The sequence below is a fragment of the Trichosurus vulpecula genome, chromosome 2, assembly GCF_011100635.1.
Source record: "Trichosurus vulpecula isolate mTriVul1 chromosome 2, mTriVul1.pri, whole genome shotgun sequence".
NCBI lineage: Eukaryota > Metazoa > Chordata > Mammalia > Diprotodontia > Phalangeridae > Trichosurus > Trichosurus vulpecula.
In genome coordinates this window covers 460,820,261-460,845,658 of record NC_050574.1, presented here as the reverse complement: position 1 = coordinate 460,845,658, position 25,398 = coordinate 460,820,261, and the positions used below count along the sequence as shown (strand labels likewise).

The 25,398-nt window shown below is 35.8% G+C and overlaps 1 protein-coding gene across 6 annotated transcripts in view; it reads left to right on the top strand.

The window, feature by feature from the left end:
- The window catches only part of DMD (dystrophin), a 1,925,924-nt gene that overhangs the window by 477,494 nt on the left and 1,423,032 nt on the right, over positions 1-25,398 (top strand). For all 6 annotated transcript variants that reach the window (XM_036747778.1, XM_036747779.1, XM_036747772.1 and 3 more), the window contains 4 exons: positions 2,147-2,308; positions 14,692-14,802; positions 15,447-15,620; positions 17,973-18,128. In XM_036747778.1, the coding sequence (XP_036603673.1) occupies positions 2,147-2,308; positions 14,692-14,802; positions 15,447-15,620; positions 17,973-18,128 (603 nt within the window). The remainder of the gene's footprint in view (positions 1-2,146; positions 2,309-14,691; positions 14,803-15,446; positions 15,621-17,972; positions 18,129-25,398) is intronic.

Below are 25,398 nucleotides of genomic sequence, written 5' to 3'. Positions count from 1 at the left end.
AGCCTTTGGGAAATTGTGTGGTAAGTTTAATAAATGCAAATTTCTCCCTGCAATGATCTCATCATTTTTTAAATTACTTTTTTGATAGCTTTCATCTGTATATCTCATTCTCTCCTTCTCACCTTGATTGAACATTCTGTTGTAATAAGTAAAAAAAAAGCAAATATATCTAATATAAAGACATGATCTCCTGCTCACGACCTTCATTAGATTTCTCATTACTCAGAGGGCTACTTCCTGGTGGTGGTTGGTTCCTTTATATTGTTGTCTTCATTGTGTAAATTGTTATATTGTTTCTTGACTTCCTTGGAGTACGTAACCAGGTCTGCAATTCATGGGTCAAAGTGTTCAGACAGTGTAATAACTTTTCTTGAAGAATTCCAATTTGAAGTCCATAACAGTTAGGTCACTTAATAGCTCTCTTTCCTCTAGTTCCTCCCTATTTAATACTTCCCTCTTTTTTTTTCCAATCTTTGCCAGTTTGAATGGAGCAGGGCAAAACAAAACAAAATCAATTAAGAAAGAATTAGAAGAAAAATGGTAGCTTGAGGGAAATTTTTGCATCAAATCTCATCAACTAAATTCTCATATCTGAAATATATAATTGGCACAATCATAACACCAAAGCCCATTGACCAATAGATAAGTGCTCAAAGGATACAAACAGCTTAAAATATTTTCAGGTTGTAAATAATCACATGAAAAGATAATGAAAATAGTTAATTTTTAGTGAAAGACAAGTTTAAGAAACTCCAGAGTTTGACTGCCCTCCATTCCTTCTCTTTGAGGGCAAAGAAGAAAGATTTTTATAGAATGTAATGGAAAGAAATAGCAAGTTAACAATCTTAACCATGACATGAATGGAATGAACACATAAAATGTAATGGGGAATAGTTTGAAAGAATAGAAAACAGAATTCAGCAACACGTATGTATCACTATGGAGGCAGAAGTTAGTTGACCAGTACTTGTTCCTTTCTTCTTCTTACCTTAAGGAAAAAGACATCATTGAATTCTCTTAGTGCATACTTATCTCCTTACTGGGGTCTGGCCCAGAGCAGTACTCTCTCTTTGGTCACCCTATCTCCTCTTTTTCTGCCCCTTGCTTCTTTCTCTCTCTCTCTCTCTCTCTCTCTCTCTCTCTCTCTCTCTCTCTCTCTCTCTCTCTCTCCTGTTAAGAAACCTAAAATAAAGTATTTATAAGTCCACATTTATGTTTTAGCAGACAAGCTTGGGTCATGACCCAAAACATAGTGTTTTTTAAGAAATTGGGTGCTTGCTTTGCTGCAGAAAATAATGACTGCTGTATCACTGCATGCTAGAAATATATTAGACATTCCAGAAGCACCTATGTCCATTCTTTTTTTTTCATTTTTATTACTCTTCTTTCAAGGTAAAAGCATCCTTAAGAGGATTCCATTTTTTCCTGTTCAGCATTCTATTTATATTTGAAAAAAAAATTCTGTCACACCTATCATAATGCTCAAGATTAATTACACCTTTATTAGGATCATATTGTTTAGGCTGCTTGAACAACATTACTGATGAAATTGCTAAAAGAACAGGCACAATCCCAAGTCTTAATTGAAAGCAGGAATAAACATTGCCCCCTCAGTGGTAGTTAGCATCTTGTCAAAGAAAAGAATTCAGATGCTGATCCAGACAGCTATTTAAAATTCCTTGTTGAAAAGCATCTGATTCTCAACAGAGTGTGTGTGCCTCTGCTTGTCAGTGGTTGAAATGGATTATCTATCTCGGATGGGATTGTGATGACGGTGACCCTATTCTAAGTAAACCAAATCTCTTGAACTACATAATAAGATCACAAGGAATCTTAGAATAACAGATTGCATCTACCAGAGTGTTTTTGCTGTCTTCGAGTCCCTACAGAATTCCATGATGTGTATTTTTGTTTTGGAAGGTTGTGGAAAGTCCTGATATCTGAGACTTCCACTGTGGAATTTCCTTCTAATTATTCTCTTATTTTTTGAAGCAGAGCTGAATGAGTGGAAGCAGGCTGAGAAATTTATCTTATAAAAAGGTGGCTGTGGCAGTCAGGAAAATTCATGGATGTTATATAATCATATGGGAAAGAAGACAGACCTGAGTTTCACATTTTCAACAGCTTATCTTTATTTCTCTTTTAGGCTGTAAGGAGACAGAAGTTTCTGGAACAGAGTATCCAGTCTGCCCAGGAGATTGACAAAACCCTACGTCTGATTCAAGAGTCTCTGACGTTCATTGACAGACAGTTAACAGTCTACATCACAGACAGAGTAGATGCAGCGCATGTTCCCCAGGAAGCTCAGGTATGCTGTGTATGGGAAGTCATTTTACTTATGTTGCTTTCATTTGTTGAATAAGAGTCTGTTACAGACTTCTTGAAGTGGATGGAGATGCATCTGGGTGTGCTGGGGTTCATTTTTAATTTATTTATTTTACTTTTGATGGTTTAAAAAAGTTTTAGCTTATTTGCTGTGGGTTTAAAAGGAAAGTCTATATAAAATAGATTTCTGAAAGAAACTTGAAGGTAAAAGCACCATTGCAGTGAAGCCTAACTTGGCTTTACCGTTCTATTCCGATGGCATCAGTTCAGAGGCCAGAAGGAAGACTGAGTATCCTAACAGCAAAAAGTGAAGATGTTAAGTTTGTTGTTGCTCTGTCATTTCTGACTCTGTGATTGTGGCCCCCTTGGGGATTTACTTGACAGTGATAGCAGAGTGGTTTACCACTTCCTTCTCCAGCTCATTTGTACACAGAAAGAGCCAATTTGAACTCAGGAAGATGAATTTTCCTGACTCCAGTCCAGGCACCATATTCACTGTACCACACAGCTGCCCTAGGCTCCTAGGACAATTTGGTTAAAAATGTAACATAAAGCATTGCCTTTACCAAGTTGCTGTCTCATCAGAACAGCCTGAGTCAAATGCTGTGTTCTTCTGTTTGTACAAGTTGTCTCCCCTGACAAAATGTTAGCTCCTTGAGTGCGGTTTTACCTTTTTTCTTTGTAACCTCAGAGCCTAACACAATGTCTGACATAGTAGATCCTTGATAAGTTCTTGTTAAATGATTGATTGGTTGGTTCATTGGCAGTAAGATTCCTTGGTAGGAAAGGATCTTGAAGGTAAAATTAAAATTTTAATTTTACCTAGCGTGAGCATTTGTACACCTAGTGTTGGGAGGTCAGGTGAACTAGTGTGAATATATTTGTAGATACTAATATTTTTGTATTGTCAATATCCTTAGTCATCTAAGGTATATAAATATCAATGGAAATTATAATGATTTGACATTCTACAACTATATCATAAAGAAGGAAAATAGAGAGCTAAATTAAAATTGTAGTATTCAATCTTAGGTCCCCACATCTGAACTCTTCCAGTGACATCTATCCTGGCATCCAAACCAGACAGAACAACCTATTTTCATAACTTCTAGATCAAGCACCAAAAAGAAGACCCAAAAAAATAGAGCTGAAGAAGCCAAGTTAAAGCATATTCTTTATTTCATCTAGACATTTGGGATTCTTATTTTAAATGTGATAATGAAAGTAGTACTTGAAAAATGTTAATCTTTTAAAGTATGTCTTTAAATAAGGACATTCAATTATAATTGTTAAATATTCAAAGGAATTGATGTTGAAGTGGCAAGGTAATATTTGAATTAGCTTGCCAACTCATTTTCAGAACATGGTTGTGGCCCTTCACTTTTTATTTTATTCTTCATTTGTTTTTAGTCTACATTTTTTCCCTATAAATAGTAATCACAAAGGTTTTTGGTCTTTGCTTTAGATTACAACTTCTTGGTGTGAGTGTGAGTGTTTAAATAAATACACACACACACGTGTATGATCAAGGCCAGCTCTACATATACCTGATGTAATATGAGCATTGCTGAAAGGTCTACCTGCCCCTCAGATATATTTACAAATTAGCCTACCCATGCCCTGAAATTCCACTATTAGATCTAATCATTCTGTGTTAAAGTATACCTTTAGAAAGCTCCTGCTTTGTGGCATAGTAGAAAAAGTCAGAAGACATAGGTTCAAATCTCACCTTTGCTGTTAATTAGCTCTATAATCATGCTCTTTAAATTAAATTAGTTTTCTCTATCAATTGGGTGAAGGGATTAGATTAGAACATCTTTAAAGTCCCTTTTCTTTCCAATAGTTTGTGATTCCTTGAACCTGATCATTGAAAACAGTTAATAGAGTATTTCAGACAAAGACATTTTACTTGGGAAGCAAGATTAAGCAATAATATTTATGGCAGGACTTTGTTCGTCACTATTTAGGTGGGCCTAAGTCAGCATGGTGTAGCGGATGCATGCTGGCCTTGGAATCTGGAGACCTGGGTTTAAAATCTGACTCAGATAATCACCAGCTATGTAAGAGCATCAAGGGGTCTTTCAACCTCTCAATCTTCATTTATTCATGTGTAAAATGGGATAAGGATGCTGGTAGCGTATATGTCACAAGGTAACTGAGAAGAAAGATATTGTATTACAAAAATGAATAATATTTTATATGACATAAAGGACAGATGTGTTTTGATAAATGGATGTGGTGAAGCGAAAACGTACAAGGAGGTTCTGGGCAGGAGATGAAGAAGGAAGAGGTAATGATAATGGCATACATTTGCATATTGCTTTGTTTTACAAAGCATTAATTTGATCTTTGCAATAACTCTGCATAGTAGCTAGTTCATGTAGTTATCCTCATTTAATAGACAAAGATACTAAGGATCAAGGAGTTCACCTGACCTAAGATCATACAACTAAGTAAATGATGTAAGCATTTACTCATTGGCTTTAGAGAAGCAACATGGGAGAGTGGATAAAGCGGAGGACCTGAGTCAGGAGGACCCGGCTTCAGATCCCACCTCAGATACTTACTAGTTGTGTGACCCTGAGAAAATCATGCGCTATGTGCCTCAATTTCCTCATCTGTAAATTGAGGGGGATGATCTAAGGCCCCATGCAGTCTATCACCTTATCAGCCTACAAAAAATATTCATTTTAAGCTTTACCTTCTACATGAAGTGTTTTCTGATCTCCCTAGTTTTTAGTGCCTTCTTCAAAATTACCTTGCATTTTTTTTGTACTCTAGGAACTTTATTACATGGAGTTTGGGCTAAAAAGAAATGAAACTTCTGAAGCAGTCTCTTAATTGGCACAGGACAGTAGGAACAAAGCCTGTGTTCCTCTTGGGTTGGAGGGGGCTTGTTTTCTTTTGAAAGGGAGGGTAGGGCAGTAGTTGGCCCTACTTTGTGGTCATGGGCCAGGTATAGAAGTGGAGACAGAGACAGTATCAGAAACTATACAGGCTGAGGCCCTGATGAGAAAAATGATCAGTTCTTGGAGTGTGTGCTGCCCTACACAGACACATGGCCCATGTCTGATTTCACCTAAGGGAGGGGATGGGGCACTTCTGCTGTCATAGGGCCAGAGTGAATGCCAGCAGGCTTGGGGAATAGATGGGATGGGACGGATGTCAGAATGGTGGTTAAAACAAAAGTAACAGTAAAACCAATATAGAGAACGAAAACTCAGTGGCATGAAACAGAGGAGGGGAGGGAGGGAGGGATAGGGTGGGGCAGAGAGAGAGAGAGAGAGAGAGAGAGAGAGAGAGAGAGAGATCTTGATTTTTCATGTGTACCAGGCCCTTCTCCACCTGAACTGCCCTGACTGAGGGCCTCCTCCCTTTCCCCGCTCCTTCCACTCCCCTCCCATACCCTTCAGAGCAAGTGGAACAGAGTGGAAGCCCAGAGACCCGGGGTCAACAGAGAGGCACAGAGAAGGGAAGGATTCTTTTTCCTGACAGACAGCACACAGCTGCAGATTGTAGACACGACAAGTATGTAGGCTTCTATGACATTTACAAATACGTACATAAATATATTACTTACAGCAGTGAATCAGGGGCAGGCAGATAGATACTCCCCCCAGACAGACTCTTGGCTGAGACACTGTTTCTCCATATATATATATATATATAGATATAGATATAGATATAGATATAGATATAGATATAGATATAGATATATATATATGTCAAGACAGTTACTGTTTCTCTCTCTATATATAATAAAATGACACAGGTCTCCAAGAATGGGTCTCTGTGCATTGGTTCTCCTCTCAGGTCCAGTGTTTTACCTTCCCCACCACCACCCCATGCCCCAGGGCTCACTTTGTCCAGTATGGAGAACTGCCATAGTGCTGGGTTGGCTATGCTAGCCAAAGCCACCCCATCTGGGAATGGGGCTGCTGGTGGGAAGCCAATCCTTGCATTTTCAAAAAATATTGCTATGTTTGTGTATGTTGTCTCCCTTGATGGAATGTAAGTTCTTTGAATGTTACCGTTTTGTTTTTATCCTCAAAGCCTAAAGCCTAAGCCTGGTACGTGTCATCGTTCAGTCATTTCAGTTGTGTCTGACTCTTTGTGACCCCATTTCTGGATTCTTGGCAAAGACATTGGAGCTTTTTGCAATTTCCTTCTCCAGTTCATTTTTACAGATGAGGAACTGAGGCAAACAGGGTTAAGTGACTTGCCCAGGGTCACATAGCTATTAAGTGTATGAGGTCAAACCTGAACTCACGAACATGAGTTTCCCTGATTCCAAGCCTAGTGCTCTATTGTGCCACCTAGCTGCCCACCAGCTACATAGTAGGTGCTTAATATGTGCTTGTTAATTGATTGATTGACTGTGAGATTCCTTGGTAGGAGAGGATCTTGGAAGTAAAATTAAAATTTTCATTTTGCCTAGAATAAGCGTGTACACACCTTGTATTGGAAGGTCAAGTGAACTAATATGAATATATTTGTAGAACCTGATTTTTATAGTGTAAATATCCTTAGTCATCTAAGATATATAAGGCATTGTTGTTATGACATAATTAGTATCCTTATGGTGACACATAAAGATTAGATTTGTGTGTATATATATGCATATATATATATGTTCCACATAAAGATCTGCTATTCTAGAAGAATATATTTATATTTTTTCCTAGATATTATACATATATAGACATGCATCTATATAGATAGATATTGATATTTATAGAATTGAGAAAAACTAAACAACTTGTTAGAGAATACAGAACAGATAACATTGCTTTATAGGCTGTCTTGAGAAGAGCACTAGATTTTCATCAAAATAACTTGTCATAACAGATTGAATGCAGAAACAGATATGAGAATCTGGCTGTCTTCTGTTAAGCCAGGCATTAAAGCAGATTGCAAAAATATAAAAACCAATGCTATTCTTCTCACTAACTTTTTTTTTGGAAAATAGTTTTCTTAAACAAAAATTTCTTTATGATAACTCATACTGGATTTATTATTGCTTTTTTAAATGAATTATTAAATATTTAAAAATTTGTCAGTTTTAGTTTCTAATATGGCAAATTTTGATAGATATATGCCACATAAACAAAAGCTCTTTGGGCTATGCAGTACTTTTTAAGAGTGTAATGCGGCCCTGAGACCAAAAAGTTTGAGTACCATTTTGTATGGGAAATCTCTAAATCTCCTCTACCCAGGAAGCTGGGTCATGTACTTCCATCATCTCCAAGGGCCACATGATGAAGAGCTTATGCCCCTCCCTCTAAATGCTGCTTCCAGGAAATCATGTGCAATTTTAAGGTTCTTTTGCCCTTGCCTCTGTAAGAATGTCATTAGGGGCTCCCCTGGGGAAGTTATGAAGATGCACAGACTTTTTCCAGCCCCAAATCCTTCCTGACCTCTGCTGCCCTTTTCCCTCTCTTTTTCCATCTGACTTAGCCTTAGAATATTCTTTTTTTATAAATCAGTACAAAGGAGTGACTGTAATCCACAATATCTGGAGTCAATCATGTCAGTCCCCAGTGCTGAGACTTAATAATTGGTGCTGAATGAATTCTGAATCTATCTATGAATATGCAAGCCCAGGACTTGGCCCCTGGTCCTTTCAGGTTTCTTTCAATGGACATGTCCACACCCTTCAGAAGGTGATTCCATGAAAGTCCCAAACAATTGTCTCATCTCCTTAACCTCACCAACTTGATCCAGTCCTCCATCTATATAAATATAGCTGAATAGAAACAAAATCTATCATCAAAAAAATTGAAATTGCATTAAAATGTTTCTTTGCCCTCAACTTTGACAAGTTTAGGCTCCCAGGAATAATTAACTTAGGGGCCATGAACTTCTTTTTTCTAAAATTCTGTTAATTGTATTTCAATATAATTGGCTCCATTTATAATTCTTTGTATTTTATTTTAAGTCCTGGCTGCAAAAGGAGTCCATGACACACAAAAAGTTCAAGAGCCCCTGAAGAGTTAAGATGTGTCATTTTATATAATAATGTAATGCATATGAAAAGTGATACCGTCCATATAAATTTTGGAATCTAAACTTTCCTTGAGCTAGCAGACTTTAGAACATCAAGAAATCTTGGTTTGGTATTTTTTGCAGTTCATGCTGTACCTGCATTTACAAAATTGCATCTGACAGTGAAGTCACCTAAAAGTAATATATCGTATTGGAAAATTCAGGCAGCCTAAAAAAGCCATTGAAACATTCTTCTTGAAGATTTTATTTTAAGATGACTGCAAGTAAATTGTTTTCTGGAACAGAGTTATCAGCTGTGCAGATATTCTTCAAGTTTTAGATTTTCTAAAGCTCAGTCTAAAGTTTTGTAGTTGAAGTCCCTTTGGGAGAAAATACAGTCTATGGTAACAAGATAAAGTCTGTGAAATAAGCTCTCAAGTGGAAATAGCCTATGCAAGTAGAGGTTACCACAGGAATATCAAAACAGTATTTTCCAATCATTACAGATGTGAATATAATTTAAAAAAATGAATCATAACACACTATGTATAAATATGACTTGAATGTATGTCCTTAGTAGGAGGAGATTAAGGGGTATTGATGATGCCTTAAATAAAGTAATTAGCTTAACTCATTAAGGCGGGACGGGTCAGAAAAGTGACACTATTTTTGCTTGTACTCTTCTATTTTAAATTGTATTTGGTTTTTGTTAAATAAAATCAGTACTTTGGGTGTCTGCCTCCACCAAGTGGTGATAGTAGGGTTGTTCTGCTGTAGAATTCGAATAATGTGAAAGGTTTCATTCCTTACTGTCTTTGAGGATTACTTGTATCTGTAAGTTCATTTAAGTTAAGTTACATCTCACTAATTACAGAAATTAATGTCTTGAACTTCCCGCCAGGGGCACTCAATGTTTTTCAAGGTTAGTATAGACTATAATGTTTTCTTAGAGTTTGTATTTGTAACCACTTCCCAGTAACAATACATAAACACTGGTTTTCTAGCAAGATTAGGGAATATGTCATTCTGTTTAATCAAGACTTAATATATTATACAATGAAAATACCTAGGACAAGGGAGAAGGCCTGTTCCAAGTACAGGGATGTAGGTACCCGCTTCTGGAATTATATACATACACAGGAGAAAGAGAATTCTAGAGGTAAGTCTGTACAATCCCTTCCTCAAGTCTATGCTACTAGAATCCCTAGGATCAAACAGATCTTCTGAGATGAAGTTCAATGTTCTTTCTTCCAAACCAGTTGCCTTTCTGAAGTTTTTTTCCTTGATTATATATTTGTGTATTTGCTTTAGAAAAGAAGTGGGCTTTGTAGGGAAGAAGGTATAAAGCTCTTTTACAAGCTAGGTTTGAAGATAGATATTTGGACATAGCTTTTCCTTTGCTTTCTAAATTTGAGTATTATTCTTTACTTTTGGTTTTATGCAAGTGATTTATTTTCATTACATATGAATTAGGGCAAAACGAGAACATGTAGGTGGCTCACTGAATACAGCATTAGGTCTGGAGTGAAGAAGATGAGATCAAATCCATCCATCCTCAGACAATGACTAGCTTTGTGACCTTGGCCAAGTCACTTGAACTTTCTGTGCCTCAGTGTTCTCATCTATACAGTGGGAATGCTAAGACTTTCCCGGATAGTGATGAGGATAAAATGATATAGGATTTGTAAATTGCTTTATAAACTTTAGAGCACTATGTAAATTCTAGCTATTATGTTTGAGAAGTTCCTTTTGAAAATCTATTAAGATATGCCTAAAAATTAAAAATCGCTTAAAAAGGAGACAATAATAGCTAACCTAATAAATGATAAAACTCACCAAATGTTCCTTGTCTCACTTTGGATGTGCACATTTTTATGTATGAGAGTTTGGAAGATATATAAATATTTATTTCTTTGCTAAGCTTTCAATTTTTAGACTTGGAAGTGCTTCCCCTCCCTATACCTTCCTTACCAACAATTTCTTTATGCTCCAGGATAAATAGGGGAATAAAGGAATATGTACATTGAATCCTAGAGAGTTGATTGTAATGCAATATGGATGGAATAAGTAGAAGAAATACTTATGTTTAATACCTAGAATGAATAGTTAGGTGGCAAAATGGATAGAGTACCAGGCCCTGGAGAGTCTGTTGATCTCAGCAGTTCAGTTTACTTCCAAAGCTGGACTCTGGGCCTGCTCTGCATAAGGGTAACCACATTAATACAAGATAGTATTGCTGAGGAGAAGAAAATCTTCTCTAATCCTTCTACCACTTACTGAATTCTGAAAGAGTCACAAGAGAGAAGGCAAACAGTGATTGTCTCAAGAGCTGGATTATTCTTCTATAACTGATTTTTTCCTCTACTACACTTTTAACCGGCTGTGTTAGATAAAGTTTTCAGAACTAACCTGCTTGTTTTAAGGCTGCAAGTATGTGGCGACTCCTCCAACTTTCCATCAAATTGATGGAAAAACAGATAATTTCGAAAGCATGGAGATGGGCATTAAGAGTGTTAATCAAGTCATTTTAACAAGCATTTATTGGCACATATTTGTGTTGGGCAATGTGCAAATGCTAGGGATACAAAGAAAGTAAAAGTTCTACTTTCAAGGCGCTCACAGTCTAATGGATGAGATAATATACAAACAACTATGTGCAAACAAGATATACAGAGGATAAATTAGAAATAAACTCAGAGGGAAGAGACCATCATTTAAGGGGACTAAGAAAAGTTTCTTGAAGAAAGTAGGATTTTAACAAATTTGAAGGAAGCCAAGGAAGCCAACAGCCAGAGATGAGTTGGGATAGAATTGAGGTATGGAGAACAGCCGGTTAAAATGCATGAAGGTGAAAGAAAATATTCATTTTCTGATACGTTATAGAAATATTTATTGACTTAAATTCGTGTTTTGGTCATTTTAGCATAAAATGGTTCTTGCTGAAATTGATCGGCAGAATTGGGTTTATTGACATATGGCCAAGTCAATGAATGAATGTTTTAGTCACTCACATTCTGCTATATTTGGCAAATTAAGAGAAGCAAGTAGAATCAGTAACCCCAAAGCCAGGTGTAGACATGATTTTGGGAGAGACTTTGAATATATTTCAGTATGATTAAAGAATATAATGCTATTCTTACCTCTTCATCTGCCCCACAAGAACAGTAGGAGATAATTACCTCAGATTTGCTAAAATTTGGTAAACTATATTCACAACATTCTCCTACTCTACTAGTTTTTCATTCTTTCAAAAAAGGAAATAAGCTTAGTCTCACATATTTTGTTCTTGATGAAACCGTACTACCTCTTTGTAATAACTTTTTACTCATCTAGATGTTCACCAACCGTTTCTTCATTAATCTGCTCTAGAATTTTACCAGGAATAGAAGACAAGCCCACAGGTTTATAATTTCCAGAGTCAATTATCTTCCCTTTGTTGAAAATTAAAACATTGACCCTTCTCACTCTTGTACCTCTCTCATTTCCTATGTTCCAGCAAATATCACAAGCATTTGCTAAGTAGCCACATTTGCTGGTTCTTTCTAGACCTGAGGATGTAGTTCATTTGGGCAAAGAGGGCTTCGGTTCATCAAGGGCAGTTGAATGTCCTCTATCTCCATATTTCTCTTGCATATGGAAAGAAGTCATTTTCTTGTTGCGTTATTTGGAAGGTGAAGATCTTTCTCCCTTGCAGAGAAAACAAACAAAATAAGAGTGAATCAGCTCTATCTTTCAGTTAGATTCATCTGCCTTGTGATGACTTCTGAATGGGAATATGAAATAATGCATATATTTCTCATCATCCTATTATGCTTGTACAAAATTAACCATATGATAGGAATAGAGCAATCATAAACATATATAAAAATAGAAATAATGAATAGTTGCTTTATTGTGAACTTGAAAACATCTCTAACATTTGTTCAGCAACCACATCTGCCAGTTCTTTCCAGACTGGAGGATGGAGTTCATCAAAATAATAAAACAGTAACAAACAAAGAAAATGTGAACAAAAGACATAGACTTAAATGCAAACCCTCATGATACTGTGATTGGTAAGTCAATCAAAGGAAAAATAAATGGAATATTAAGTAGTGATGTTAAAGATAATTATAGCAATAAGATAACTTGCAACTGATAGGATATTGGTGAAAATGTCTCCTAAAGAAAAACACACACATCACTAAAATGTAGAGAATTAATACACCAAGCATTTGGTAGATAGCAAAAGAAGTTTTTGATGAAATGCAATACGCATTTATGTTTAAAAAAAAATCCTTAAAGGGGCAGCTAGGTGGCGCAGTGAGTAGAGCACCGGCCCTGGAGTCAGGAGGACCTGAGTTCAAATGCAGCCTCAGACACTTGACACACTTACTATCTGTGTGACCTTGGGCAAGTCACTTAACCCCAATCACCCTGCCTTCCCCCCTGCAAAAAAAAAAAAAAAGAAAGAAAGAAAAGACATTAAAAAAACACCTTAAAACATAGTCATGACAGGATCTATAGTGGAAAAACACTAGAATTCCTTATAGAAATAGTGACAAAGCAAGAATTCCCTCTCTCTCCACTATTATTTGACATAGTTATAGAAATGTTAAATATAGTAATAATCCAAAGTTACAAAATCAAAGATATGAATATTTCTAATGAGAAGACAAAATTATATCTTTTCACATGGCTTGATATACTTAAAAATGTCTCCAGAGAATCATAAATGAAATGATATAAGACAATATTTGCAAGAAGCTTACAGGATACAAGATAAATCCACAAAAACTGAATTTCTATAAAGCACTCAAAAATGTCAGGAATAAATAATAATCACAGAAATTTCATTCAAAACAACTTGAAAATGAATAAAATATCATTAGCTTACCAAGTTATGTGTAATAGTTGTAGCTATGTGATTAGTTATAAATGAGATTAGAAATGATTTTAAGAAAAAGACACATAATTAGCAAGATTCATTGCTTATAATTTTTCCATATCAATATAATAAAAATATAATCTTGCTTTATATCTAATAACATCAATTAAATTTTTAAGGAGAGTACTTTAAACGAAATCAAAATCTATTTGGAGGAATATAGGATGATAGTAAAAAAATAAAAAAAGTGAAAGTCAATGCAATACTAAATCGGTAATCATCAAAATTATTTTGCACCGATTAAGATAAGATAAAAGAAACAAACAAAAACAGCAGAAACATAAGACAGTGGAACAGATTAGATAAATAAGAAACAGGAGCAAACAAAAACAGTAGCTGATTGTTAGATCAACCCAATAAAATAAATTATTGGAGAGAGGATTTCTTTGTTTGACAAAAACTCCTAGGAAATGCGTAAATAAAAAGTAGTTTGACAGAAATTAAATTTTGCCAAAAGCATGTACAATCTACCAAAATCAAAATAGTGTATGCCTTCAATATAAAAAAGTATTATTAAAAAAGAAAAAATAAATTTATAAAAGATCAGAAGGCGATATATGTGTTTTAGGAATGTGGCTTGGGGAGAATTCTAAACCAAAGAAGGGATAGAGGATCCCATAAAAGGCAAAATTTTGATTACACAGAATTAAAATAGTTTTTAGTAAAAAGTGATTAATGAAGATAGAATAAGAGAAACTATGGAAATAGTTTCATCAGATATTACTGGCTAAATTAAAATATGCAAGATTAAAAAAGGAATTCAAATAAACAAATAGTTTAATACAAATATACAAATATATACAAATAGTATAATAATAACCAAGAGCGATAAGTGATCAAACAAGGAAAACAATTTTCAAAAGGGGATTTATGAATTATAGTTGACCATTTGAAAACAGAAGTACAAATTAAACACTTCTGAATCTTTAGTTCATATCCTATGAAATGTCAAAGATGGTTTAAAAAACCCCAGTAACTCAGTTTTTAAGGGCCATGGGAAGAAAAGCACACTGATATATTTTTGGTAGAGTTGTCAGTTGTTCTAATTGTTCTCAATAATAATTTGAGATTATTTTTAAAAAGCAACTAAACAGCCCATACATTATAACACAACAACTGTACAGCTGAATTTATTATACATGAAGAAAATATAAAACAAAATTTTAAAAATCCAGCTGATTTCAAAGAATTCACAGCAGTGCTTTTTGTGTTAGCAAACAAGTAGAAACAAAATGTATGCATATTTGTTGAGGAATGCATGAAAAAACTCTGAAGAGGTAGGGATGGGGAATTCCCACCCCATCCCTCTCCAATTACTGCTGATGTCAAGACAAAAGACATCAATTAAAATGTAGATATATACACCCCTGGAGATGTGCAAATGTGTAAATTAAATGAATACTGTTTATAATGACTGCCAAAAGACTAATTATTATATGCTTTCCTCCCAACAGAAAATCCAATCCGATTTAACAAGCCATGAGATTAGCTTAGAAGAAATGAAGAAGCGTAACCAAGGAAAGGATACTGCCAAGAGGGTTCTTACCCAGATTGAAGTAGCACAGGTATGTTAATAAGCCTAGACTTTAGATAAAATTTTAGAATATAATGAAATATTTTTACTTTGTCAACATGATGGTTGATGTTAGATAAGTGGTTTTACATGCATGGACTATCATTGTGCTAAGGTTTAGGTTGGGGAGAAAATGATAAGACGTATTTATAAACTTAATAAGAAGTTACTGTGTAAACATGTGTTGTTGTTCATTCGTGTCTGATGCTTTATGACCTTTTGGACCATACTGTTCATGAGGTTTTCTTGGCAAAGATATTTGGGTGATTTGCCATTTCCTTCTCCAGTGGCTTAAGGTAAACAAAAATTAAGTGACTTGCCCAGGGTCGCACAACCAGTAAGTATCTGAATGTGGATTTGAACTTAGGTCTTTCTGACTCTAGGCCCAGATCTCTATCCACTGGGCCATCTAGCTGCCTCTCCTAGACATATAGCACTATCTAAATGCAAGCTTGTAACTGTTTTAATAAGAAAGAATATCTAGGAAGAAGGCAAAAAGCAAATATCGAGGTACAACAAGCTTAATAACTTTTTGACGGGGCTCCATAAATCGATGATATTTACAGAAATAAGTTGGAACATGTTTTTTTTTTTTTATTTCAGAATATTTCCTAGTAATTTACTTTGCCTTTACAGAAAAAATTGCAGGATGTTTCTGTAAAGTTCCGCTTATTCCAAAAGCCAGCCAATTTTGAGCAGCGACTAGAGGAAAGTAAGAGAGTGTTAGATGAAGTGAAAACGCAATTCCCTGTATTGGAAATGAAGAGCATTGAGCAGGAAGTAGTGCAGTCACAGCTGGATCATTGCATGGTATGTATATCTGGTAAAAAAAAAGGCAAGAACTTTTAAAAAATGCAAAGATGCTTTTGATTATATGAAATATTTTGAGGGAAGTGTGATGATTTGGCTGCTTCATTACATATTTTGCAACAAAAGGTTTAGGTTGCTTGTAAGAGATTTTATGTCTGCATTTTTGCTGAAATTTCAATTATTCAAGCCATGTATTAGATACATTATCTATACATATTCATACATGTGTACATGGGTGTATGTATATTCTTGAACACATCTTAGTCCTTACATTTCTCTTTGGACAGCAAAACACAGATCAAAGGAGACTATTATGTTGAAACATTCAGAAAGTGGACACTTCATTAGTAATATATCTGTAATGATGCCATTAAATAAAACAGTATTTTTGCTAGTAGATATAAACTGAGGCAAAGCCACACCTGTATACCAGTTATATGTGTGACATGGCACGTTAAAATGCAGGAACTCTTCAAGTCAATGGTTGGTTTAGTATAGCTTTAGGGAAGGTATCAAGAATAAAAAAAATTAACCCACTGAATTATATCATAATTTAGAACTAATATTTTCTTTATACTTTTCTCTCTTTCATTATTGCTTTAATATTTTAAACACTGTATAGAAACTATGATATGCATGGATTTTGCCTTCAAGAAGATTTTACTTAAAAAAAGGGGGGGGGGCAAGAACAACAAAATTCAAATGTAATAAGCCCTTTCCCCTTATGATAACATAATCCACGTGTGCATATTAAGATATTGCAAGGTACTAGTTTAGGTGCTGAGTAAGATATAGTTTTCCTAAATCATCCTTCCGGCCTTTATTGAGCTTATATTCTATTAAAGAATGAGGTGTATACACCAGTAATTATAATACTTTGATTATTGCATTAAAAAGGTAACAAATCAAGTGTTTAATATATAAAGTCTAAGGGGAGAAGACAATATAAATTTTAATGGCATAAAAAGCAATAATTTTTTTGTAACAGAAGTATTTTTATCTGACTTTATTACTTTAACTTGCTCACTAGAAAAATCTGGGCAATAATTATTGGTATTATCAATAAAGTAGGGATTTAGCATCCAGGAAATGTGGCATTGTCATGGCAGAGATAGTATTTGAGCTGCATAGGAAAATGAGGTGGATAGAAAGAAGAGAATTGTAGCAGTTTCCAAATACCCAGAGATGCTGACATGAAATATAAAACATAACCAAAGTGCAGTATTTTAATTAATGTAATAGCTCAGGAAAACTCCTCTCACTATCCTGGTAATACTTCAATATTTACAAAAAGGGCTGTGATTACATGAGTATGTATTCTCTCTCCGCCCTTGCAGGTGGCAACTTCTGTATGCCTTAGTAGACAATTTCATGAGCTGCAGTAATCACCTAATGCTCCTCCAGCTTGGGTGATGAGCCTCCCCCAAATTAATGTAGGTTGGACTCTAAATAACATTACATCACCAGGGTGGTATTTGAAACCTTCCCATCTTAGGAGGACATACCGACGCTGACACTTCACTGGGAGAGACTATATAACTTGGGTAAGCTCAAGTCCATGAGGAAGTATCAGAATAGAACTTCACTGGGGAAAAAAAATAGTGTGTGTGGGCAGAGGGAGTTAGATAAGATTGACTTCTCTGCATCACTTACCAGCTCTGTAAAAACTAATATGCCAACTTAATGAAAAAAGCCAACTTAGTAAATCCACACAAAATAATTGCCAAGGCCTTCTGAAATATGCTAAAAAAAAAGGATAGAAAATAGCTTGGCCTCATTTTGTATGTAAATATATGCTATGTGCATATACATACATGTATACACACGTATAATATATACACATGTATACATTAATAAATTACTATTTTTAGCCATGAACTATATCTGTGTTTGTAAGTTCAAACACTATAAAAAAATAAGAATGGGTCTCCTTACCTTGCCAAGGCTGAAAGTGCAGGGGCTGTTTCTGGCCCTGTTCCTACTAATGATTACCATGGGAGCTTCGACCTGTTCCATTTCTTAACATGGACTGGCTGACCCCTCTTTAGGCAATGTGGTGGTCCTCTGCTCCTGGGATACCCCAAATGACTTATTCCTGCTGGCTTTAGAACTCATGAGCTCAAGAGATCAACCAAACTCAGCCTCCTCTGTGTACCACCATACCCAATCCAATGCTACTTCTAAAAACTGAAAATGAAAAAGGACAGATGATTTAATGACAGCTGATCTGTACAGTGTTACAAGAGCAATTACCACTAGAGAATGCCTGCCCCTGGTATTTTGCTTGTTTGCTAACATTCATTATGTTTCACTGTCCATATCTTACATTGTTTGTTGTGTGTCTTGACCTAGAAATTATACAAAAGCCTCAGTGAGGTGAAGTCTGAGGTAGAAAATGTGATAAAAACTGGTCGGCAGATTGTGCAGAAACAACAGACTGAAAATCCCAAAGAACTTGATGAAAGACTAACCGCTTTGAAGTTGCATTATAACGAGTTGGGTGCGAAGGTAGGTGCTTTTAAATTTTTTTTTCCTTTGGGCTATAACACAAACTTCAGCTGTGTTTCTGATTTGTAAAGCTATGTTATTTGCCTGTGCTTTTTTATGCCTGTGAAATTAAACCCATCTATTTTTTTCCCCTAAAGACAATACTTATTGGAAAGCTTGTTGATAGCAATCAGTTAGATTTATTTCCCTGTGTGCTATGAAAGGATTTAAAACTCATGGGTATTTTAACCTACTATCTTGTAGTCTTATTCACTTTTATTTGCATTGAAATCTTGTGTTTTTTTGCATTACCTAATTGCCTAATATAGGCCTATCCCAAATTTCCCTAAGAAAGCCATCCCTTATAATAAAGAATAGAAAAAAAAAAGCTTAGCAAAACTAACCTACACATTGAATTCAACATTTTATGAAGTATTCTCTACCCATAGTTTTCCACCTCTGCAAGATACATTCTCAAGTCTTTGGGTTTAAGCTTATTCATTATAATTTCATATCATTCAGTTTTAATTACTTTTTTCCCTTTTACATGGCTGTAGTCACTATGTACTTTCTATATACTTTTCATAAGTTCATATAATTCTTTCCTACATCTCTGTAATCATCATATCATATTTTAGAGCAGAGTGGTGTTCTATTACATTCATTAATGTATAGTAGTCAAAATATGAGCTATAGAAATGCATACTCAAAGCTGCCCTTCCTAATTCTGGCCAACTCAGTTTGCTAACTTATTATTTTGGTACATTGGGAATGAAAAGCTGGTCATGTGTGAATCTGCACTCAGGATCTTTGGAAATGATGAAGCCACTCCCTTATGAGCAACTGAACCGAAAGAGTCTCGATTGTCCTTTAAAACAGAATTGATTCCTCTCCTTTTCCTCTCTTTGCTCATTCTAGTTGCAGGCATATGAGGACCCTTTGAGCCACTTGCTGGAAGGGTAGGTGAGGTGAGACAGGTGCCCTTCCCCTGGCATCCTGATGAATGTGACCATCTGGCAGCTCGAACAGGGGGACTGAAGTTGAGCCTGGGGCCCTGGCTAGCTTTTCTGCTTTATGACCAAACATCAGTCTCAGGAGGGATGTGTCCAGGTTTAGATTTTACCTTAGTTTGAGAGAGCTTTATCCTTGTGTCCTTTGGGCAGAGATGGTAGGGGAAGTTTATGTAGGAGATAACTATCCACAAAAAGGAGAGACCAAGCACTGGCCCGGCTGACCAGCGAATATGGCTTTTGAGGAAGTAGTGAGTAGCAGCGTATGAAAGAAATATAAAGAAAGAAGAGAGGTTCTCTATGACTGAAAGCCAGGGTAAAAGTGGAAGGGAAAGGAAGAAATGGAATAAGCATTCATTAAGTGCCTACTGTGTGCCAGGCACTGCGCTCAGTACTTCTCTCATTCGGTCCTCCCAATCACTCTGTGAGGTAGGTACTGTTCTCCACATTTTACAGTTGAAGAAACTGTAAGGCAGGAAAGAGGGTATGTCACTTGTCAAGGGTCACAAAGCTGATAAGGGTCAGAGCCCGGATTTGAATTTAGGGCTTCCTGAACCTATACCCAGTGGTTTATCCACTTTGCTACCTAACTGCCTCTCCTTCTCCACCCCACGCCACCCACAGCAGGGTCTAAGGAAGTAAATGACAGAGAATCCAAGTGACATGCTTATTATTTTTATAAATGTCCCAAGGTATATCAAACTTGGATATGGGACTTCTCCTAAAAGAGTGTTGGTGATCTAGTGAGGGGCTATGGTGCTAGGTCGCATTGGCCTCTCTATTGCTTTCCCTTAGATGTTCAAAGAAGAATCTCTATGTAGGCCTGAAGCTGAGGACAGTGACTAAAGAGAATGTCCCACTTGGTTAATTAAAAGGGAGTGGCTGGAAAAAGCTAACTACACCCTTTTTGTAGTTCATTTTGTCATCCAATGCATAAACTTCTTCAGCCATCATTTAGCTCCACTCAGTTGGCATAAGATCTACAACTCTCTCAGACATCCAAGACTCCATTCAAACCAGGACACATCCAACCTGAAACTGATATTTACTGACGTACTCAGGAAAGTAAACACTAAGAAGAAAAGACAGCCAGGGCCCCAGGCTCAAGCTTATCAAGATGATTCCTCTTGCTATAGCTGCCACATGGGAGTAGTTACAAGGATGCCTGGATAGGGGAAGGACAGCCACCAGACTCTGCTATTGAAAGGTAGGAGCCAGTTAAGAGGGACTAGCTAGCTTCCTCTTTACTGCCAATCAGACAAACCGCTAATGTGGCTATACTTATAAGCTCATCAAGAATCAGGAAGGACAGCTTTGCAATGTCCTGTAAATTGTCATTATCTGGAAAAAGTTTCACTCCAGTGTGTGTCAGAATTGAGGTATACTTCCCTGATACCAATTTCTTGGTGATCATACTTACATTTTAATGTATCCATGATCTCATTGATGTTGATAGTCCTTGCATTGGTGGAACTCTTAACCTATTTTTATGTTCTCATCCTGTACAATTCTCTTTTTATCCGTGTTTACCCATAATTTCACCACAAAGAGGACTCGACCCAGTAGACTATACGTTTTGCTCTAAAATATTTTAGCATTTCACAGGAACTACTGTAACTCCAAGGTTGCCCCTCTGTTATCGCTTGCTCTTCTTACATGATAGTGTTGGCAATCAAAATGGGCTCTTAGCACTTAGTTCAACCAAGTGCCCTTGAAGAGTTTGGCCTTTATTTCCTTGATTAAATTATGAGTCCTTGACTACCTCCTTGCCTCAAGGGAAAGCCTAGTTTACATGGGTTTGAGTGACATGTTTGTGACATCAGAGGCTTTTAGACCACGTGTGTTTAAGTCACCTCTTTGTGATGATTTTAGGTCACGTGGGTGAGTCGCATGTATGACTCACCCTTGACCCTGAAAAAGATATAAAACCAGGGGTTGGCTTTCTATTTTTTGGAGCTCTTGCCCACAGCCGTGGTGGTGTATGTGACTCTGGGCCAGCCCTTTTTATGAGCTCCTGGGCTGAACTTAGATGTTGGTAATTATGAATTGTATTTGGCATGTCTGTCGATGTTTGTAATTTGTTTGTATTTGCTCCGAAGTTCAGGGTGCTGGCTCTTTCTCCTGAACTAAGTGAATGGTATTTGTATGCTGGATTAAAGTAAGCCTGTCAACCCCTTAGCGTTGCTTTCCTTAGTAAAGCAGATCAAAAGAACTTGGGCTTGCAGTGTTCTGTGAGCTCTTTGGTGTTGATTTTACACCTCCCACAGCAGCTGCTAGCCTGATTGTTGAAACAATGACCACCCACCCTCTTTTCTTATCCATTGTGCATTTCCTAGATATATTATTCCTCTTTTTTGCAGACAAGGCACTGTTGGCAATATGCTGCTTAAATCACTTTCACTTTTTTTTTTGGAGGGGGGTGAGGCATGGCAATTGCGGTTAAGTGACTTGCCCAAGGTCACACAGCTGGTAAGTGTGTCAAGCGGCTGAGGCCGGATTTGAACTCAGGTCCTCCTGACTCTGGGGCCGGTGCTCCACTCATTGTGCCACCTCGCTGCCCCTCCCTTTCACTTTTGATCCTGTGTCATTCTATGTGCTATGAATCAAAGTCATACGGCATCATCAGTAAAATATTATTGCTAAAAAGACGTGATCCTATGGAAGAGTGTAGCTGGTGATCATTGCAAGCACTGCTCAGTTTTCCAGATACCATCCAGTGTGCTTTCTTTCTCTTATTCAAATCTGGGCCTAGACTAGTGTTAATCATATGATGGATGGACTAATCTTTCTTGCTCATATAATGGTGTGCCTTGGTCTAGACAGTCGTTACTCTTCATCCATGTGTGTCTGTGCTTCTTTTTTTTTTCCCCTTCATGGATTGTTATATAGATCATTCAGTGAATAGAGTACTGGACCTGGAATTAGGAAGACCTGAGTTCAAATTCAGCCTCAGATACTTACTAGCTGTATAATCTTGGGCAAGTCACTTAACATATTTTTTGCCTCAGTTTCCTCAACTATACAGTGGGGATACTAACATCATCTGCCTCCCAGGGTTGTCATGAAGGTCAAATGAGATAACAGTTTTCTAAAGTGCTTAGCACAGTGCCTGATAGAGTATATATATTTATGTATACGATATGGAGTAAATAGATGTGTAGTGCTATATATATACTACATACAGTAAAAGCTACATAAATGCTGGCTGTAATTACTGTTCAGATTAAATGAAGGATCATCTGGAAAATTGGTTTTCCGTTTGGACTCTGTGCAAGACATCCTTCAGGACAGCTCAACACCTCAGGCGAGCATGCCTGTCCCGTAGCTTTTTTTTGCTAATGTTAATAAGCTCATTTGACAAAGTAATTTCACTGGTTATTTTTATCAAGAAAGGTTGTATGATCTTACCATGTGAAAGAGAGACAACCTATTGAAGACAGCCATTAAGCTTCCGTTTTGTTCTACCAATTCAGTAGGTTTTTTTATTTTTTTGTACCAGTAAACCATAAACAATGGGCTGAGCTGTTGTATGCTCTACACATTCATTCAATTATATGACTGCACCAATATGGTCTGCTGTAAAACCTCATGTGAAAGTCTGCCGGTTCTTTTATAATCAACAAGGAAAACCTCAACACAAGTATAGATCATTCTCATTATTATTTTATAAAAACTGATCAGGTATAAAAATTAAAAGGAATGATAGCAAGTCATTTTGTCCATTTCCACTTCCAGGAAAGATCAGATTTGACACCTTGTCAAGAGATTCTTCCATCTACTATTTGACGAAATGCCTTAATTGTACTCATTCTAACATTTATCAACCTCTACTGTCAGGAAATTCATAGCATTACAGAATCACATGTTCTCATGAATTTCTTTCTAATGTGCACAATCTAGAGAATATTTCTAATTCATATAGAAATGCTGAGACTGAATTTATCTGCAGAAACTATACCCTTCTCCTATTTGACAGCTTAAGTAAGGCCTGGTGACTTTTGTATTAACCATACAGGACAATGCATGCTTTTTACTGAGAAAATATGCATTTTAAAGGCTTCATTTATACTTTGTATTTCTTAAATACAAAAAAATACCTTTTTTGAATTTTTTTTATGAACTAAGTTGCTTGATGACCAATTTTGTAACTAAAAGGGAAAATTAAACATAAAACATGATATAGTCATTCACTTACCCTAAAGTAAGGGGAAAAGCACATTATGTTAGCTAACCATTAAGTCCATTTAAGTGCACAATATTATAGATAATTATGTCTTAGAAAGATTTAATGTTCTATTTATTCTTGTTAATATAGGCATGCTATTTAGCATATGTTTTAATTAGTTTGTCATCCAATAATGTTATTAAAAGAAAGTTCTGTAGGAACTTATCAAACATATTACATGCTCATAAAAATGTAGCAATAAAATGAAAATCAAGAAATTATTTTTCAGTAAAAATAACTTTTTTAACCTGCTTGTAAAATATGTGAATATTCATCATTTTTACTAAAAAGTTCTGTGCATTAGACTTGTTTATTTTTCATTTGCAAAAGTCAGCATTTTAACCTTCGGAGAATTTTCAGCTTCAGAATTTACCTTATTGTGAAAGTAATGCTAATGGCAGCAGTAAATTATTTATGAAGATAAAAGAATTAAGCATTTTAAAACTCTCTCTTTTATATACCTTTTTCAGATTTTGCTTTTGTATTTTGTTTAGTTTTACCTCAGTACTTAGCTTTTATTTCTATCATTCATTAAAAATATTTTCCAGTTCACAAAATTCCTCTTTGAAATATCATTTAAACATTGTTTCTCTTTGTATGAAAATGTATTTATAGTAGAAATCTAATCATATTCAATTTTTTTGGATAATGTGTCTTCTTATACCACGTTAAAATTCATTACTTTTAATCTCTGCCTTTTTTTCTAGTAGAAATGCCCCAATAAAAATATTTCCTTCAATTCAAGAATAAGTTTTTCATAAAGCAGAATACTGAAGAATACTGCAGGTGGCAGTCTTTAAACAGATCTCTTCGGTAAAATAAAAATAAAAAAAAAATGTCAAAACTCTAAGTTCCTAAAGATGGCAGTCTTTCCTGTTTTTTTTTTAAAATATATAAATTTAACTTGATATAAACAAAATAAAAATAAAGAGAATCAATAAGACATCCTCTGGTAAGATTGGATTCCTTTGAAATATAAAATCTGGTGTCCCTTTTATACCAATAGTGAAGAAAAATATGTTGCTGATGATTAAAGGTATGAAAAATAGGTTTTGCATCACCTAACTTTTTTATTGGCTTTATTGTTGATGGTATAGCTTCTTGACTCTACTGAAAGAGAATTCAGAGTATAGTTACACAAAGTTTACAACCTTAGAAAAGTATTCTCTATTTCAATACATACCTTCTAACAAGGGAACTAATGAATTTCACTGAATGTTAGCAATGCATAGAAACTCTATTCTTTATCATGCTTTTTTAAGATCTATGAAGTATTTCTTCATCTTTTGTGTTGTTTTTCCCTTATGTTTTAATTGCAAACGTAATTGCAGAAAAGTAGTAAGCTTGTTATTGTGTTCAGGCCTTGCTCCACAAATACATGTCCACAATTCCATGCTCTGCATGGTTAGAATCTGAGTGAATTTTTAATGTATTTTACTTTTCAACATGGTCTGATTCTATAGAATGAATATAAATGTAGATTTCTTAAGTGAAATCCAGCCACCTATGTTGTCCTACCCCTATGTGATAGGAAAACAAAAGTGAAGCCACTAACTTCATACTATTCATATGGAATGTCTGTTGATATAGATTTGTTGTGATTCTGCAGCTCCAGAGAGAGGAAAGGGCTCCTTTCAAATCAACATGCATTGATTAAAAACCCTCCCTTTGTGGAATATTGTGCTAGGCATTGGGTATACAAAATGATAAATGAACAGTCCTTGGCCTTTTGGAGCTTACCTTCTACAAAGGAAAAACAATAGATACAACAGATTAATCAATACAAAAATAGAATGCTCTCCCTCTTTACCTTCACATCATAATAACCTCACTTCCCTTCAAGATTCAGATCAAATGCCACTTCTTACATGATTTATTTCCTGATTTCCCCAGTTATTAGAGTTCTGCCTTCCCAAGTGATTTCATTTTTGTTTCTATATCACACAGGGGTGGGGAACCTGTGGCCTTCTAGGTGCTCAAGTGTGGCCCTCTGACTGAACTCAAACCTCAGAGAGCAAATCCCTTTAATAAAAGGATTTATTCTATAAAACTTGGA